The sequence below is a fragment of the Papilio machaon genome, chromosome 3, assembly GCF_912999745.1.
Source record: "Papilio machaon chromosome 3, ilPapMach1.1, whole genome shotgun sequence".
Taxonomy (NCBI): Eukaryota; Metazoa; Arthropoda; class Insecta; order Lepidoptera; family Papilionidae; genus Papilio; species Papilio machaon.
In genome coordinates this window covers 4,696,190-4,714,619 of record NC_059988.1, presented here as the reverse complement: position 1 = coordinate 4,714,619, position 18,430 = coordinate 4,696,190, and the positions used below count along the sequence as shown (strand labels likewise).

General features: G+C 32.8%; 4 protein-coding genes across 5 annotated transcripts; 1 reads left to right on the top strand and 3 right to left on the bottom strand.

The window, feature by feature from the left end:
- Positions 1 to 387: 387 nt before the first annotated feature.
- Positions 388 to 4,337, bottom strand: LOC106712314. 2 transcript variants are annotated; one of them, XM_045686350.1, is made up of 6 exons: positions 4,322 to 4,337; positions 3,653 to 3,853; positions 1,632 to 3,533; positions 1,360 to 1,529; positions 1,001 to 1,192; positions 388 to 639 (listed from the first exon to the last, which is right to left on the bottom strand). In XM_045686350.1, exons 2-6 carry the CDS (start codon positions 3,741 to 3,743, stop codon positions 397 to 399), a joined length of 2,598 nt encoding a protein of 865 aa, XP_045542306.1. In that variant the 5' UTR covers positions 3,744 to 3,853; positions 4,322 to 4,337; the 3' UTR covers positions 388 to 396. The 2 variants fall into 2 exon arrangements, with proteins under 2 accessions (XP_045542306.1, XP_014360312.2); XM_014504826.2 differs by having other exon boundaries at positions 4,318 to 4,333.
- Positions 4,338 to 4,674: 337 nt separating this feature from the next.
- Positions 4,675 to 9,913, bottom strand: LOC106707673 (protein O-mannosyl-transferase TMTC4). The gene is made up of 11 exons (XM_014505054.2): positions 9,692 to 9,913; positions 9,225 to 9,606; positions 8,623 to 8,835; positions 7,976 to 8,181; positions 7,730 to 7,904; positions 7,253 to 7,464; positions 6,868 to 6,975; positions 6,637 to 6,778; positions 5,792 to 5,906; positions 4,966 to 5,154; positions 4,675 to 4,880 (listed from the first exon to the last, which is right to left on the bottom strand). Exons 1-11 carry the CDS (start codon positions 9,910 to 9,912, stop codon positions 4,762 to 4,764), a joined length of 2,082 nt encoding a protein of 693 aa, XP_014360540.2. The 5' UTR covers position 9,913; the 3' UTR covers positions 4,675 to 4,761.
- Positions 9,914 to 10,462: 549 nt separating this feature from the next.
- LOC106712468 (integrator complex subunit 14) lies at positions 10,463 to 14,425 on the bottom strand. The gene is made up of 10 exons (XM_014505053.2): positions 14,131 to 14,425; positions 13,591 to 13,745; positions 13,386 to 13,521; positions 13,100 to 13,212; positions 12,774 to 12,966; positions 12,194 to 12,291; positions 12,026 to 12,121; positions 11,639 to 11,825; positions 10,962 to 11,107; positions 10,463 to 10,744 (listed from the first exon to the last, which is right to left on the bottom strand). Exons 1-10 carry the CDS (start codon positions 14,315 to 14,317, stop codon positions 10,508 to 10,510), a joined length of 1,548 nt encoding a protein of 515 aa, XP_014360539.2. The 5' UTR covers positions 14,318 to 14,425; the 3' UTR covers positions 10,463 to 10,507.
- Positions 14,426 to 15,054: 629 nt separating this feature from the next.
- Positions 15,055 to 16,588, top strand: LOC106712237. The gene is made up of 2 exons (XM_014504730.2): positions 15,055 to 15,464; positions 16,114 to 16,588. The coding sequence occupies exons 1-2, from the start codon at positions 15,055 to 15,057 to the stop codon at positions 16,586 to 16,588; spliced, it is 885 nt and encodes a 294-aa protein (XP_014360216.2).
- The last annotated feature ends 1,842 nt before the right edge of the window (positions 16,589 to 18,430 follow it).

The following is an 18,430-nucleotide window of genomic DNA, read 5'->3' as shown; positions in this document are numbered from 1 at the left end:
TATTTATAGTATTATTTACCTCATAGCGAACACAAACCAATACCCAACAGTTGCTAACAAGACCCCCAACATGCCCCAGATTTGTTCGGAACTAGGAAATTCATCTTCACCAAATGTTTCTTTTGCTTCGTCACAACCACATAAATTACAAATCAATGTTAAAGCCATTTTGACTTCAAATGCCAGAATTTCTTTTATCCACTGACAAATATTTGTCAAATAAAATAAGAAAGATAATCACGTAACCTCGTTTTTCTTGCTTATTGTGCCTTTTTAGTTCACAGAACTTTCCATCTTAAAGTTTATGTATTTCAAATACATAGTATGCCTGTATAGAATTGGAAATAAATATACTAATATTTTATTAAGATTTTTATTTATGTTCCATTTAACTTTTTAAACATTTTCTTTTGAGAATAGTTTTTGTACAAGGCCAGCAAATGTTTCATTTTTAATGTCACCAGTTGGTACATCAAGTATACGATCCTTAGTCACTTCCGCAATGTAAGCCAACAGTGGTAATGATATTGAATTGAATTCTTCTGTTTCCGATTCTAATAATAAATTCGCAAAACTTGCAAGTTTGTTGACGATAGTAACTACTTGATTTTCGTCCACTGGTTCATGGATATATTTGTACTGAAATAATAATTATAGTGTTTAAGATAAAGCATTATTATGAGTTATTTGTATAATTTAATATGGAACTACCAAACTATTTGTAAGTGTTAAGTGAGTGGGGTCACCACTGTCTATAATTTAACCAGCTGGCTGCTTGATATAGCAGTAGCTTAGCTTTTCAATATGACGTCTTTCGTTTCAAATATTATCATTCTAGAGATTTACAACATATAACATGTATCTTTCAGATTTTAAATTTAGCGCGTTTGACAAAAGTTTTTTTGTTGATATAACACTATTTTCTTATCTTTATCCATTTTCAAAGATTAAATACATGTTTTGTGTTAAATCTTTCAAATAAAAAATAAATATAACATACCCTAACCAATAGAAGAAAATTTCTGAAACAATGTAATAAACACGCCCAAGTTGATACAGTACGATGATCTTTCTCAGCTGTTGCAATCATAGACAATGATTTATGGAAAATATCTAATTTTATTGTATTGCTCAGTGTTGAAAAACTTTCCCATAACTGATACCATTCATCGGCAACTGTAAAACAAAGAATCTGCAAAAAAATATGCACATATAGTACATGGTAAGAATTATTTAAAAAAAAGTTTTTTTATTTTCGAAATTCTTATTAATTCAATGTTCTGCATCCACATGCAAGTTCTTACATGTGTGTAGAGTCAAATTTCAAATATTTGGTAAAGTACTATTATGAAAACTTACTTGAGACAAAGAAAATGTCAAGTTTTCTACATCTACTGCTTCATGCACTTTTATGCCTGTTAATATTTCTAAGTAATTTTCACCAGAGGTAGCCCATAATTTTCTATAATAGTACATGTTCATTGGGTTTTTATCTTTCAGTTTATTTTTTAACCACAAACTTTCTTTTTCTGAAAACAGTAAAATATTTGAACATACATATTTTGCACACACAAAAAAATTAGGATTAAAAACTTAACACAACAGTGATGAAATTACAATTATATTCTTACCAGGTATTATATTTTGATAGGTTTCCATTAAAGATGTTTGCAATTTGATTGCCAATTCTACACATGATGGACAAATATTATCAAAGGTATGCATTTTCCAGCGCTCAACATCTAATACTTGTGCAATAATTGCTAGCATTGGTGCTCTGTATTCTAACAATTCTTCTAAAGTGTAGACCATAGAGAGCATTTTTACTGCAACATAAATTTGAGCATGTCTTCTAGTCAATAATGCATCATGCAAATTTGGCATAACAACCAAAAGGAGAAGCTTGGCTCCAGATATAATATTATTTTCCTTCACACAACTAACAAAATTAAAAAAATTGTTTTGTTTTGCTTCACTGTCCAACTCTCCCACGATAATATCTTTTAAGATTGTTATAACACATTCATCTGTGTCTTGATTGTAATAAAAGTTGGAATATTTTTCCAAATGTTTCAAAATCCTGCCCATAATTTCACTTTGTTGTGCATTTTCTGTAGCCAAAATGAATATCTTATGAAATATCTTTTTCGGATTTTGGATAAACACTGTTAAAATATCAGTGACATCTGTATCTGGTGTTGATATAAGTTTGTTAAATATTTTTACTGTCATTTCGTTAAATTCTGTGGTTTCCATTTTATTGGTGAAACAATTGTCTATAAAAGTTTTGTCTATTATATTGTATTTAGAACTAATATCACAATATTGAAATGTTTTGATAGCTAGCAGCTTTACTGCTTCTATATTTTCAGTAGAATTATTGATGTGCTCAATGCATGTTTCGTACAACTTATCAAAATCATCTTTCTTGAGTATATCCAGGTTTGAAATAAGAGTTTGTACTAAAGATAAATCTTTACATAGATTGTCCTTTTTCAATAATGCTTGGAGCCACAAAGCTCTATCATGAGTGTTAATATTTTCAATGATATCTTCAGAGCTGGTTGTGTTAATAACATCTTCAACTTCCACAGGTTTACAAGAAATCTGTTCCAACATTTGAACCACTGGATGTTCTACTACTCTCTCTAGCTTGGGGCGCAATTTGTAAGAAAGCTCTCCTATTATCTGTTGCATTGTTTTGCCTTTCTCTTCAAATTCACTCCATGTACAAAACACATCAACACTGACACCCATTACAAGCTCTTGCAGACTCTCCATCAGTGCCTCATGACACTTATGGAGGCACTCTAATATCATGTTATTACTCTCAACAGTTCTAACATCATGCTTATTTACAACTATTTCATCATTATAGGTAAGCATGTAAATATCAACTTCTTCACTTAATTTATATTTTTGGACACCATTAAATTCTTCCAAGCACTCATGGAGCAGAATTAATAGTTTATAGAGGCTTTCCCCCAAGTATTTATAAAATTGATTTCGCCTTAGTCCTTCTAGTTTTCCTACATTGGGAGGATTCGAAAAATACTTCACACACTTTTGGAAAATGATTAGAAGAGAATTTAATAACCTTTCATCAATATTAAAAAAGTTAAGCCTGCATATAAGTTTGTAGCATGCTGCTGTTACAAGTTTAACTTTATCAGCACTTTCTGTTGGATTAAGATATTTCATGTGATTTGTAAATGCTTCTGCCACTTCTATACTTAGTTTAGGGCAGCAGAATGCAATAATTTCACCAACAAATCTATCCATATACAGTTTCCAGATCATCTCACACATTAAACACTTGGGCACAGTAGGTATAGTCCAAATGAGGAAATCTATACCATCCATTTCTACCATGCTCTCCAATATTCGTAAATCAGAATTGAGTATTATATAAAATGCAAATTTACGTGTGATACTAATAGTACTTTCTACTAATGAATGCTGATCTGCATATTTTTCTTTCCATAAAAAATGCTTTATAGTTGTTATAACTTCTTCAATTTCATCCTCATATCCTGGAATAATTGAATATTTTAAAAATTAAAATTGATATTAAGTTTGGCATGATATAGGCTAAGTTAGTATTAAAATTAAGTGAATTTATTTATAGTTCTTAAAAATTTTGTCATCTTACCTCCTTTCGCAGTCAATTTAGAAAATGAGTTAATATTATCCGCCGATATCATAACTCCTTGTAGAGCAGTTAGTTCCGGAGTAAAATTCATTTCAATTTCTTTTTATCATTTACTATTTTTAACAGATATATTGCGTTACGCCGGTTTGAGATATTTTGAAATTACAATAGAAGTCCATTGACATTTCGACAATTTGGTTTCTGTCAAACAAAGACCAAACACTTTTTTAATTTTATGGCATGACTACCAAACTATTTAGCCAAACATATTTGTATCAGCATAAAAAGTCATTTGCATTTAGAATAGTTCGAAAAATCTATTCGTCGAATCGACAACAGCGTCAGTAACAGTAAATTAAAAAAAAATCTATTTTTTTAACCCTAAACCACAATCAAACTACCATTGACACTAGAACTCGAAAGTCCCATTTTAGGTTTCTACCTAATCGGTAGGCATAATGCCTGTTTTATATCATGCTAGAACAGTAAAACGGTAGTGCTGGTCTGCTTTGGTTCACTGGTCCCAATTAGTGTTTACTAATTGTAGACAGTACTGGCATAATGTAAACCAGGCAGGCCCTAAATTAATTACACCGGCCAAGTACCAATGTGTTTTTCAATTGGAAAACATTGTGAAAACAAAGATAAATGTGAAGTCAACCAACCCACATTGGCTCATCGTAGTAGGGGTGACTATGGCCTAGTCACCCCTAACTTATGGTAGGTACCGAGCTCCTGTGAGGGTGACTGACGAGTAGTGTGTTCCTGATGATTGTTTCTCTCTGTCACAAGACTTTAGCTTGGAGAGGGTTGAAGTAGGCTTATTAAAGGAAGTGACTGGAAAAATTGATCTGTAAGATAGAATAGTAACGGAAAATTCAAAAACAAAATTTTTTATATCAACAATTGAGACTTTTGCGTTCCAGATTGCTTTTAAAATTCATATATGTAGTCTTATGTGCTAAATATTTTTTATGAATAATGTACTTCCGCCTTATATTAAAGTATAGATCAAACAATGGTTTATTAATAAAACGATAATTGTATTACTAAATCGCTGTTATTGCTGTTACGTGAATAAAATATCTCGAGAGATTCATAATTTATGATTAAGTGTGCAGTAGTGCAAGATTTTTTTTAGCGCTCTTAAATGCAGGATCAATTTGAAGTGCTCGTTGATACATTTCTTTGGCTAAGTCGTATTTTTTCCAACGATGATATAAAACACCTAAAAAGCAAAATAATTAAAAGCCATTAATTCGTCAGATTTAATCTTCTTTAGTAATCAAATAATCACTGTGAGTTCGTCTTACCAAGGTTGCTATAGTGAACGGCTTTAATTTGTTCACCAAATAGGTCTATTGCATTTTTAAAAAGTTCTTCCGCCTCCGTAAATCGATTTATTTTACCATACATATTAGCAACGGCAAATAGTAGTGAAGGAGTCTTTGGTAACTGAGAGAGTGCTTCTGGTATTATTTGTAGAGCTCTTTCAGTTTGTCCTAAAATCAATGAAGTATTAATAAATCTACTATTGGCTATGTCACATAACTAGACAAGTCGCTTGGTCAGTAAATCTCAATATTTTGCAATATACGAAGAATTCAATAGAACTGGAAACTGTAAGGGTCCATTATTTCATTATATTCCATTCAGACCGACCGGGGTCCGTCCTGGACCGAATTTCTAATGAGAGAGAGCAGAGCAGATTTTTGATGGCAAAATAAATTGAAATTTATATGATCTAAACAAGTTTTAATGTTACTTAGCACGTCTTTTCTTATCAAAAGGAAGAGTAAAATTAAACATTCTTTTAATCATATAAAGATCAATTTCATTTGGGATTAAACTTGCTCTGCTCTCCTGCCGCGGTTCTGTGATCGGACCCTAATTTTAGGGAATTCATAATATGAATTGCCTATCCATAACAGGGATGTTAGGTATAGAAAATTGGCTATTTCAGATAACCTTCTTATGCATATTTTAAAATGTCAGAGAATGATTTAAAATTCCATCCACCCATTAATTTATAATCTCCATACAAATAGAAAAAATGGCATAGTGATATGAGGTATGTTAAGTAGTTTTCCAGTGATTTTTTTATGGCAATACAAAAACTTAGACAAATAGCTCTATTACCCGTGTTATCCAGCATAGCAATTAAATTAGTCCATGCGAATGTGTGTTTTGGATTGTAACTAATAGCAGCCGTCCAGCTGTCTCTCGCTGACTCTGTGTCTTTTAATTCCAAGTACTGTAAAAATAATACGAAATTTAAATTGTTTAAACTTTCGTGAGACATAATAATTAATTAATTAAGAACGGCTTAACTCACGTGTGATCGTGCGGTGACGGCACCGACTAGTTTCGGACCCATCTTCAGGGCGAGTGTTTATTCTGAGGACAACTCTCGCCCTGAAGATGGACCCTCGACGGGTCCGAAACTAGTCGGTGCCGTCACCGCACGATCACACGTTAAGCCATTCTTAATTAATTAATACGAAATTTTACAAACATAATATTTTAAGTTAAGTTAAATTTATATTAAAAAATTTCAAACTAAATAAATTTAACGCCAATGTAAAGTAAACAGAGGTACGTCATATTTTGTAGCCTTTACGAGGTTTCACTTTTTCAGTACTTTTCTGAAAATTATGAGATAAAGTTAAGTGATATAAATGTGTAAATAAAGCTAATGTTACTTTTGTTAGAAAGGTGTTTTACAGGAAATATTTTCGGAATTTACAGATTTCAGTTTAAGGTTAACACGCATTAATAAACTCATCGTCCAACTGGCACCGCCCAAATTTTATTTAACAATTGACGGATGCAAGTTAACCTCATAAGCATCTATACATGGATGTATGAATGTGGATGAGGTCATAAACGTGGGCTGGGATCGCGCCAAATTGAAATCTGTAAAGTCTGCCTAGTGCCTATCATACAGTGTTAAATGCGTGTGTTGTCGAAAATTAAATTTTTACCAAATTTCCCATGTTATATAAGCAATCTGAATAGTGTTGTCGATAATGAAGCGCTGTTTTGTAAGCTTTTAGAGATTCATTATAACGCTTCTGGTTAGCGAGAACAATGCCGAGATTCATCCAGGCCGCGGGAAAGTCATGTCTGTAAATAACAGATTAAAAATAAATAATTGCATGCCATTACAATTGTTATATAAATGGATATTACAATGATATAAGTTCTTTACTCACTTAAGGCTAATAGCTTTTTTGAAGTAAAATTCCGCTTCAGTAAACTTCTTTTCGTTTTTGAGTAGATTAGCTAAATTATTCATCGCTTGATAATATTCAGGATATAATCTGAGAAAAAAAAAACAAAACCAAAGAGAATTAATTTATGCGGTAGATACACAAAATAAACTGAGAAGTAAAATAGAACAAACTGCTAATGCTTTATATCTTTTTAAAATTGCAAAATCAGTTTTAGTGGTCAATTTTACTTAAGGTAGCTAGTTACTAGTCAAGCTAAATTTATAAAAAATGGTTTGTTATGAATTACAGTTCAAAGTAATTCAAATTAATATAAAAGTTTCCAATAAAAAAATGCCATCACCTATTTATTATTTGTAATATTTACCTAATAGCTTCTTGATATTCCGAAAGTGCCCATGAAGCATTCTGACGGGCGTCAACAACTTTTGCCACGTTGTACCGAACTTTGGCATTCAGCGGACAAACTTTTAAACCACTGATGAATAAATTATATTCATTTTGCCAATCAAATGCTCTCTCACACGTTTTAATTGCGTATAATAATATTAATAGCAAAAATGTTGCATTACCTAAATGCTGCAAAGGGGTGGAACAAGTTGGTCAGTGGTCCATCCAACCATCATGTACCTTTTGAGATTAGTGAATTGGCACTTAATAATCTAAATACCAATTTGACCATATCACAACTTATAAGCAGGTGATGGTCAGCGCAAATTTCTTTCATAATTAAAAAAAATAAAATTAAAAAAAACCTTTATTGTAAAAGTTTTTTAAAAAGAAATTCAAAATTGTATTAATCACCTAATGTGTTATATTCCACATGTAAGCCAACAATACAAACCTTGAATTTTTTGTTGTAGTTGATAATTTTATGAAAACCAATTGCTATAAGTAAACAGTATCCAGCAGAAGGTAAATATAAGATTCTTTCCGCAATCACAAAACCAACTGGAAATAATATGTTTGCAGCCGGAAGAAATGGAATTGTTAGCAATGATATTGCCAAAAATATGAGCCTAAAACAATAAATATATTGAATCTTAAGTATATAGAAATTAAAGAAAAATATCATTAGCCTTATATTCACCTTTTAGTAGATTTTCTTTTGCTGGGACGTAAAAATGTTCTGATTAATAATATTCCATACAAGTACAATAAAATGAGAAACATAATTCTGAAGTCCATTTTACTTTCTATTAGTTTTAAACATCCCATCGACCAATCATAGCACAGCCATTGGGGCCATAGTAGAATGAGAAAGTTTAAAAAATAAATATAGTGGAATGTTGCCACCTGAAACAAAGTTTAAATGAAGATGCATTGGAAGCAGTTTCCCGTTTCGTTTGATGAGTGTACCAGAGGCTTAATTTTAGATCACATTCCATAAAATGACGGGCAGGGGAAGTGGATTTGATGGAGAAGAGGACGCATTGAGGGGATATATCCTCTTTCTGTATGTCGACTCTGTCGATTAAATATATAAAAAAATACTTAATACAAAGAAATTACATAGAAAGTGACAAAAAGAAAAAATAACATGACAGTAACAGTACAAGGATCAAGGACAGGGAGGCGCTAGTGAGTCAGTTTAATGTAATGTATATGTGCAGTATAATGTTAGTAGTCTGTCTATACTAGACTTGTGAATCATTCAAAGTCATACAAAAAATTTAGCCAATATGTTCAGAGTTTTAGTTTTCATATTAAATAAGCTATATATAAAGATTTAGTAACCTTAGTGAATGTATTATTTGCAAAAGCAGCTGGATTGTCACCTGGCTTAAATTCTGGTTTCATTCCTCCCATTATTATCCATCTAGCATATACAAGTAAAACTCCAGCCAAGAATACTATAATTATCCTTATTAAAGTTGCTTTAAAATTATTTGTTTTACTCCTTTTTGAATTACCACAGTTTATAACTATGTTATAAACTATACAAAAACCCTAAAAACAAACAAGTTATCTTTACATATTGATAAAATTGTAATGTCTGTAATCTCAAACAAAAAAAGTCATATTTTATACACACAATGCATTGCTGATATTGAAAATCAAGTTTTTTTTGTATGTATCTCTATCCACAAGGCCATGTTTGTTTCAGTTAATGTCCATAATGGCTAATGAATGTGGGCATATAATTTATTGGCTACATTATTTTTAAATTCTACACTGACAAAGTTGCGGGTGACCGCTTGTTTTAATTATATATATATATTTTTAATTTATTTATTAGTATCATTTGAAATTATCAATTCTTATTGCATAAAACATTACTAAGATAATTGTAAAAACAAACTGTTATTAAATATAAACAAATAATCTTATATACTTACCAATACTGTAATGCCATTTTCCTTAAATAACATAGCAACACCAGCTAGAATTACTGAAGTAAATAAATATATGTAAGTACATTTATTGTACTTCATTGATTGATCATATAATAAAAATGATATAAGAAAAGTCATAGTTGCTAGTATATCAGCTCTTCCCACAATACCTGCAACTGCTTCTACATGGATTGGATGTACAGCAAATAATACTGCAGCTAAAAAACTTATATCTAAGTACATTCTGCTATTACATTTTTGAACTCTTTCCACTATTATTTGATAAACAAATAATAGTACAACAGAACACAAACCATGACATATTAAATTGGTTGCTTTGAAATATGATGCAACCAGATTTTCACCACTTATGATATAATTAAGTCTGTAACAGAAAACATAAAACTATTATCTTTCTAAGCATTAATAAACTTTTAAGGCCCGTTAATATTTAAGATATTTTTGTTTACCTAAAGGATAATGTCGTTAGAGGTCGGTAGGACTTATGACTGAAATTATTCTTTATATTCGTACCCCAAAAGTCGTTGTAAAATGTATTTGACCATACTTTCGAAGTTACATCTTTGTTATTGATTATTGCTTCGGAATCGTCAAATACAAAGTCACCTCTTAAACTAAAATAAAAAGGAACAAAAGACAACCAAAAAACCAGAATATATTTTTGAAACATAACGTTGGTTTAAATGGACATTTTAAATTAAATATCACTTAAGTTAACGACAAAACAATAACAAACTCGGCGACCGGCGAAAGCGAACTACAAACTGTCAATGTCAAAGCAAAGTCAAAACAAATCAATTTTTACCACAGATTAATAATTTTTGCAGATTATTCCATCTATTCCCCCTGAAATATATAATCCATCTATAACCCCAAGGGGTAATAGATATCCAAGTATTCCCCATCTGAAAATTCTATTTTTTTTATCGGAAAATTCTATTTTATTTGTCGGTCTATATGAAAATTCCTTACAATGGATATGTATTGAAAAAATAAATTAATTCTTTTTTAAATGTAGGGGGACAATCATAAATTCAAAGCTGTGTAAAAAAACAAGTCTTGTGGAAAAGGAAGTCTTCTCAGGACATTTTCTTTACATGTATATTTCAGGAGATGTGAAGGAATAAAAATAAAGTATTATTAGACATAATATGTCTATTATATTATAATGCTCTATTCTAAAATTGAGGAATAAAAGTATTTCAGTCCACAATAGCTTGTTTATTATCAAACATTTAAATATTGAGAATTACTCATAGAGTGTTTCAGTGTGACATTGAGGTAACAGTGAAATTGGTGGCGAGCGGCTGAAGGGTGTGCTTGATGTCGAGCGCGGTACGTGGGTCGCGCAGCGCGGCCGCCGCGTGCGCCAGCTGCAGCGCGCACTCCGGCGGTGCAGAGCTCGGCAGCGCCGCGCACTCCCGCTCTAGAGCCCCGCCCACGCTCGTCAGCAGCTCGGAGAAACCCAATGAAATGGCGGCGCGACGGAGTCGGTTCAGTTCCTGATATCATTCTTTTATTGTTAAACCGTGTCGGAGGATATAAACTTTAGGACCCAGAACCTTAGCCATATTATCCTATTTCCTATGAATATTACAAACGAGAAAATTTTGATGGACGGATGTTTGATATCACATAACTTTAGAACGATTAAACGGATCAGGATGTAATTTGAAAGTTCTGTAATCTATAAATAAGTAAATAACATGAACAGTTCACCTTGTAGAGATGCTGCGTTTTGTCGGGCAGCTTGCGAGCGTGTCGCAACACTTTCTGTACGTCGGCGAGTAGCGCGTGCGGGCGCGCCCACGCACAGCCCGACCCGCCGCCGCTGTACGACCGCCATGACCGCACCGGGAACGCCTCTGTTACGACATTATAATGTGTATACTTAGCCGTTACTTTGTACTCTTTACCTATACATAGATATTAATAAAAATTGGAGTGTGTGAATGATTGAGAAAAAAAGTAATATTTCGTAGACTTGATGTGTTTGCATTGCTAACAAAAAAACAATTTTAAAAATGTTTGGATGCTGTCCGTGAGGTCGCGTTTATTCCGGGTAATCTCCGGAACGGCTGGACAGATTTAGAAGGGACTTTGACGAGAAGGTAGCTGATACGGGCATATTATAGACTACTTTATTTATTTTTTTTAATTCCGCGCTGACGAAGTCGCGGGCGACCGCTAGTTTTTAAATAAAATTGTGATTTATGCAATCTACGGAATTATTTTTTAAGTATACAATTCTAAGTAAGGACATTTGTTGTAAGCTAATTTAGAGATATTATAACATAATTTTTTTGAAATTAAATTAAAAAAAGAAACAAAGTCATATCTTGAGAAAAACGTGCTATTTCTTGAGTGTAGGCGTTAACAAGGTAGGTGTCAGTTACCAGCGTTGGTAGATTCATCTGCAGGACCCAACTGGTCGAGAGGTCCGAGCCAGGGCGCGGCGGAGGCGCCGGGGCGCAGTACTGCCAGCAGCAGACAGGAGCGGCGCGCGCGAGATGCCTCGCACCACGCCGACACCGTGCCCCACCACTCCGGACCTAGCTGTACTATGGCCGCCATGCCCTCCACCTACCACCAAACAATTAACTTAAATTCCATGGCAGCTGCTGAGTAATTTCACTTTTTTTTTGAAATAAAGAAAGATTATCACACACATCATACATAAAAAAACAGTTCTAGTTATTTTGTGAAAATTTATTGATATTTTCATTCATTTAGATTAGATTTATTTTTGATTGTATATAACATTCGGCTTTTTAAAAAATTACCTTAAGTGCGCCGTGAAGTAGTACACAAAAGTTTGGTACTTTGCTTGGATCAGTATTGTCTTCTTCCGTAGTCGTTGTTTCACTGCTTGAGCCTTCCTGAAAATTATATTGCAAATGTGATTTACCATGAATACTTGGTTAAACAATTAATTAATCTCTTTTACTTACTTTTGTAGGTGTTTTAGAGCCATAGTTCTCTCTGTTGTTATTGTTATTGGTTTGAGGTTGTGGTATTATAAGATGTTTACTGATAGCTATTGGTGTGCCTACAAGAAATCAACAAAAAAAAAAATCAAAAACTAAAAAGTAATATATTTTTCTACATTTTATTTTGGCAGATATTTTAATTTTGATCAAGAAGTATGCAACAAAATAATAAAACTAGAAGACTAACATTAAAGTGTTTCAATTCAATTTTAGCTTAAACATATATCCTTTTCCCAACCCTTTTATATTGAGCTGATATTAAACAATATAAAATCATGAGTATTGAATTGTGATAATACCTTCGAAATGCGATTTTAATAAATAAATATCAAAGTACTTATGCCGGAAGCAGTTCTGGTGATACATATTCATAATATAAATCAACATCAGTCAAAGGGTTAAAGTGCGCATTCAACTAAACAGTGCCTGACCATATTTTTGGAGTAATACAGTTAGCGTATGTAAAAACTACACTAATAGGCTAGTTTTAAACCTTTAAATAACTGCAGCAGTTACTAGAGCAATAATTAAATATTCTTACCTAAATCTTGTTGTTGTAAGAATCCAACAATATGTATTTGATTAGATATAGTATATGTAGCCGCAAGCCCCTCATGGGATGCGGGCTGCGGAGCCGGGAATAATTGTACTTTAGTCTCCAACTGACCGCACTTTAGTGTACACCAGAATTCTTGATATTGTTGCTCGCATAACTTTGTCATTGCAGTGACAACCTTGGAGAAAAATTTTTGTATTACAAGTATAAGATCAAATAATATTTGTTATCTGCTTCTAATATTCCTTGTTCAAAATGAATTACTCTGTTATTTAAATATGTTGATATTTGTTTATAAAATTGTTTCTTACCGCAGCTGCAGAGAGTTGATCAGGACAATATATAGCACCTCTATTAATGTTGCCAGTTGAGTTGTTCACAGTGCTGCTTGCCAAATCAACAATTTTTTGGTATAATGGCATAGCTAAAATCAATTTGATTCACAGAAAAATGTATAGGCTTATAATGTTTTAAACATAGGGTATAAAGATTGAAACTCACTATAAAATTTTTTTGATACAAAAAAAAAATTGAAATTTTGCTGTATTTTGAATTTTATATTTAAATTAGTGAAAATAAATTGAAACTATTCATTACCATGTTGAAGACAAGAGTCATGTGGTGATACAATTGGTAGGATATGTATTTTTGAAGGAAACGAAGGCGGCAAAGGCAGTGCTTGTATTATACGATTCCTTCCTATAGCACCAACACCACAAGTTCCATCAGTTATCTTGAAACAAATAAACTTAATGAAGTATATTTCATTTTTAAAACTTTTTTTTTTTAATAAAATACATACCAGTATAGTTTGCACAAGTGTTTGGTATCCCCATTCTCCAAGTATAAGTTGATTGACACCTGACAATGCAGTTTCTATGCATGTTTTATCACCTTCTTCCAGATGACCCAATTTTGCCTTAATGCTATCATAGTCACGAGTGAATGGGACAGTTACTGAAAAATATATTCATGTGACATGCTTTGACTTGCATGTATGTCTAAGAAAATATTTTTAGTGTAAAATATAGTTGAACCCGGATAAACAAGAAACCTTCGTAAAAGAGACATCGTTTATTGCCGACATGTGACCAGAAGTGAGAAACTTGGGTAATAGAGAAACTTCTATAAGCGAAAAAAATATTGTGGTCCCTTGGACTCTCGCTTATCCAGGTTCAACTTTAATTTCAAATTAATATATAATATTCATGAAAAGATACCACAGACTGATCCTCTACAGTCTTGTAAAGATCAGCCCGACATAAAATATGGCAGATAATAAGAAACTACAGATACCCGTTAAATTAAAAGGTTAAGTATAAGTTTATAATACCGTGTTTACCTTCATACGTGGAAGAGAATGTTATCAAAGCTACATATTCTAATTTTGCGTGTATACTTAAATAATCTAAAAATGTATTTATTGCCGCTGAAGCTATTGTAAGTCTTGTAATATTTTCTGTTGTGTCCGATGTAGGCACCGGCCGTGACATGGATAATGATACATCGAGTAATATTGCTGTAGGCATATTTAAAATTTTCTTTTCATAATTAACTTAATACAGTTTCATAGCACTTTTACTACTTAACAAAAATAATAAACAAAAGTATTTTCCCTATTTTTAAGTCAGTTCAAAACAAAATGTCAAATTTAATATGACACAAGCAATGACTTATGTCGTTGGGTTTAGAAACGAGTATTTAAAAAAAAGAGAAAATGTAATCGAAAGTTTTTCTTTAACTTAAATTCACTCTTTATGCAATCGCATACTGTATGGCGTATACGTAAGTTTTTTTGGACATGCTATCGGTACAAATAACTTGTTCTAGGCATAAACGCTAGTAAACAAAATGAACTTTGAATATAGATCATATACAAGTTGCTATACTTTAATAATAGCTCTCATACAAGATACATACTAATATTTGATCTGATGGCACAATGATAAAAGGTTCTTGGTACAAACAATTCTATTTAGATAATTAAGTAAGAGGATTGATAAGCTACATGGGTAGTGTTTGCTAAAAAAATTTGTTTTAATTGGAAGACTTAATCGAAATTAATTTCAAATCTTGGCAATAAAAACGAAGGTTTTCACGAAACAAAAATGAAAAAACTTAGTTCAATGCAGTAATCTAAGTAAAACGTTCTATTGTATTCGCAGTTTTATGGTTGCTTAGAAAATGTTGAAGCCGCGTAGATTTCAAATTTTAATTTGATTAAAAGTTTTATCTTTGTAAAGCGTTTGTTTTAGATATAATTGCTATGGAAGAAATCGTTGACGACAACAATAAGTTGATCGAAGAAAACATAGATACGGATTTAACTGAGTTTAGTTATAATTTTATAGATATACCATGGGACGATCGTACACAGAGAAGCAAAATATTAGTTGTTCTACTACTTCTGTCTATATTTATTGCGACAATGGCTTTGGTCGTCAACAACTTCGTTGCGCATTACAATAGCTTTAGGCACAACGAATCGTATAAAAATGACGACATAAATTGTAACCTCGTCAAGGTGGACGAGTACCCGTATGCTGCTAGAATACAGTCTTTGACGTCGCAGCAGTTGATATGTGTTGGCGCAGTAATAAGCGAAAACTCCGTTCTAGCAAATGAAGTTTGTCTAAAATCTGGAACTGTGCGGTTATTTGTTGGAAGTATAACAGAGTACGGTTATTTTATAAATCACGATTAGTAATTATTCATCATCATCATCATCATCAGCTCACTATATGTCCCCACCGAGGGGCTCGGAGCCTACCCCAAGTTAGGAGTGACAAGGCCATAGTCAACCACGCTGGCCAAGTGCGGGTTGGTTGACTTCACACATATCATTGAATCTCTTCTCAGATATGTGCAGGTTGCATCACGATGTTTTCCTTCACCGTAAGAACGTCGGATAAATGTACATATGTAAATCGAAAATCGAAAAACACATTGGTACATGGCGGGATTCGAACCCAGGACCTGCAGATTGCAAGTCAAGTGCTTAACCCCTGAGCCACCGACGCTCTTCGTAATTATTCATGCATTGTAAAATACCGGCACTAGGACTACTCTTGTACGACCAATGTCAGAGGTTTAAAAAGCAAGGATCTAAATTGTGTGATGTTATGTGAAATAAGTTTAAAAGTTTAAGCTTGAGTGATTTGAAGATTGAAAAGTTATTTCTGATCTATTGCATCCTTATCACGTTTAATTTGTTTTTGATTTTCAATAAGGTTTTGTTGGTTTAAGTGTATCGTTCCTTGATATTAAGTTATTTTCTTTCCCGTGTTTAAATATTACGTTACATTGTTATATTTGTCCATTACAGTCAATATTGCAAAAAAGGATTCTCGTTAGACGCTGCAGAACTAATACCACACGATGGCGTCGTATCGAAAAACTTGGTGCTTTTATCTACAAACAAGAAAATGTCTCTTTGTGGGAATCCTATACGTATTGCTGGCAATATGGAGAAGGACTCGCACGCTTTCGTCATTGGCAGACCGCTCCGGGGAGATAGATCCCTTTCCCGACAGCTCGTCTCTCTAGATGTTCCCGACAACTACACGCACAATGGACAGTTGATTGATAATTCTCGGCGTAATAACGTGATATGTGTCAAGTACCTCTCCCGATGCCCGGTGAGGGCTGGGGATCTATTGGTGCAAGGTGGACGTTTATATGGTATAGCGTCAACCAGTATACAACGCAGTGCAAACAATGAGGTGGTCTGTTTCGCTAACGTCAGTATAATTAAAACAAAACTGAAAGAGTTGGATGACAGCTTAAATTTAAATTTATGATTTTTATTAATATCAAAATTTTCTACAAAACGGGAAAGTGTGTCAAATTTATTAACTCTTTTTTCAAAAAATGTTGCACCACATAGAACCTACTTTAAGGTAAAGTAATGTATGTACAGTAAATACAAGAAAAAAAATGTTTGAATTAAATTTTAATGACTCGTATCATTGCGTTTGTTGCGACATGTTCTTTTCAAAATTCTCACTGATCCCAGATCAACTTCTTCCGGACTAATAATACCGCTCCAGCTCATCCCTCTTAGGTAAAAAAATAGTAGAAGAAGTCCCGTAACAAAGTAAAGAAACGGGTTAGAGTTCTTGAAGATACCATTTATGTTTTCCATATTCCTTAAACTTTTTCCAAAAATGTCTTCATTTTATTACCGTTATGCCACTATATTCATCACAGCAGCTAAAACCAATATAATCGTTAATTTACTAATATTTTTTCTTATATCAAGCTGAAATAAAACAATGAATGTAAGAAATGATAATAAATTGTTGAATCTTTAAAATCAGTTAGAATTATTTTAACTTTATTTATTAAAAGTAAAGTTATAACAATTCTAACTTTAAGTTAGGATTAATATGACTTTATTATTATTAATTTAAGTTTCGGAAAGTGAAATTCAACATTTAGTCTTGTCAATATATAATAATTAGTTATCATCATCTGATCTGAAGGAACACATACAAAGACCAAATTCTCATTTTTTAAGGGCCACTAGGGTGTTTCGACCGTGGAACATACACTCAAGGCTGTATTAACCCGGGGGTGCAAGAGATTCGCGCGGAGCCTTAGGGTTCGCCAGCCAATGTTTTGTAGTTTTTTTTTAGTTTTAAATGTTTTGTAGTTTCTTTAACGTTACCAGCCAGAAAGATTCACGGGTATTTCCTTTTGGGCCGATCGGCTAATCGATGGACCCAATGAGATTTTCTTCCATTGCGCTGAAAGAATCCATGGAATCATCGATCCAATGGGAACAAACATTCCCATTGATCGGTGGGCCGATCGGCCCAAGGGGAAACAACCGATTTTACAATCCAAATAAACGAACCAAAAATTTGTCAGAGTTAATAAGTTAAAAATCTCACACGATATCTATAATTGAACAGACATATTAAAATTGACTAAAAAGGATTCGTTATAAACTAAAAATCACAATAACCTATTAAGAACGTGTCACTGGTGTTATTGGTTTTCAGACGAGGACGGCGATTTTCCTATATCGAGGATGGCAGGCTCTGATTGCTCTAAAAACGTTCTGGCGGCAATTAAAATGTTAATTTGTTGCTAGTACCACTTGCGCAGCCCTGGCGCCATCACATGTCATGGCGTATAAGTGGTGCTTTGTGGAACGTTTTTTTTTCTGCTTCGAGTTTTGCTGGTTAACTCCACTAAAAGATTTACTGTCATTTTCACAGAAATGCAAAATTCACTTAGGAATGCTTTTAACAAAAACAATAACCAACTCTTAGCAACATCGATGCCGATATTAAATTTATTGATCAACTAATACGTTGCTATTTTCACTTCACTTACCGTTGGTTTCTGAATCCAAAATCTCTGTACAATACATATTCCTGACATTATCTTTGACAAAACAGAGATAATGTTTTAAACATGGATTTTGGTCTCAGAGAGTTAACGCACGGTTAACACAGTACTTATGTTATTTGAGCTAATAACAAATAATTGCGTTTTTATTGTATTATACCTACTTTGGAAAATAAATATATCGTGTAATTACAAATTATATCAATTACCTTTAATATTATCTTTTACTCATGGTCTTACGTATTCACTATAAATTTTTGTTGAAATTTGTCAAATGTATTAAT

Coding starts and splice junctions, on each gene's coding strand:
- LOC106712237 (XM_014504730.2), top strand. CDS start 15,055: ATGGAAGAAATCGTTGACGACAACAATAAGTTGATCGAAGAAAACATA. Junction 15,465..16,113: donor TTTGTTGGAAGTATAACAGA/GTACGGTTATTT, acceptor TGTCCATTACAG/TCAATATTGCAAAAAAGGAT.
- LOC106707673 (XM_014505054.2), bottom strand. CDS start 9,912: ATGTTTCAAAAATATATTCTGGTTTTTTGGTTGTCTTTTGTTCCTTTT. Junction 7,905..7,975: donor AAAAGAAAATCTACTAAAAG/GTGAATATAAGG, acceptor TTATTGTTTTAG/GCTCATATTTTTGGCAATAT. Junction 5,155..5,791: donor TGCTATGCTGGATAACACGG/GTAATAGAGCTA, acceptor CATTGATTTTAG/GACAAACTGAAAGAGCTCTA.
- LOC106712468 (XM_014505053.2), bottom strand. CDS start 14,317: ATGCCTACAGCAATATTACTCGATGTATCATTATCCATGTCACGGCCG. Junction 13,213..13,385: donor TGACTCTTGTCTTCAACATG/GTAATGAATAGT, acceptor AATTGATTTTAG/CTATGCCATTATACCAAAAA. Junction 10,745..10,961: donor AAACGCAGCATCTCTACAAG/GTGAACTGTTCA, acceptor GAATGATATCAG/GAACTGAACCGACTCCGTCG.
- LOC106712314 (XM_045686350.1), bottom strand. CDS start 3,743: ATGAATTTTACTCCGGAACTAACTGCTCTACAAGGAGTTATGATATCG. Junction 1,530..1,631: donor CTATCAAAATATAATACCTG/GTAAGAATATAA, acceptor TACTGTTTTCAG/AAAAAGAAAGTTTGTGGTTA. Junction 1,193..1,359: donor TGACATTTTCTTTGTCTCAA/GTAAGTTTTCAT, acceptor ATTTTTTTGCAG/ATTCTTTGTTTTACAGTTGC.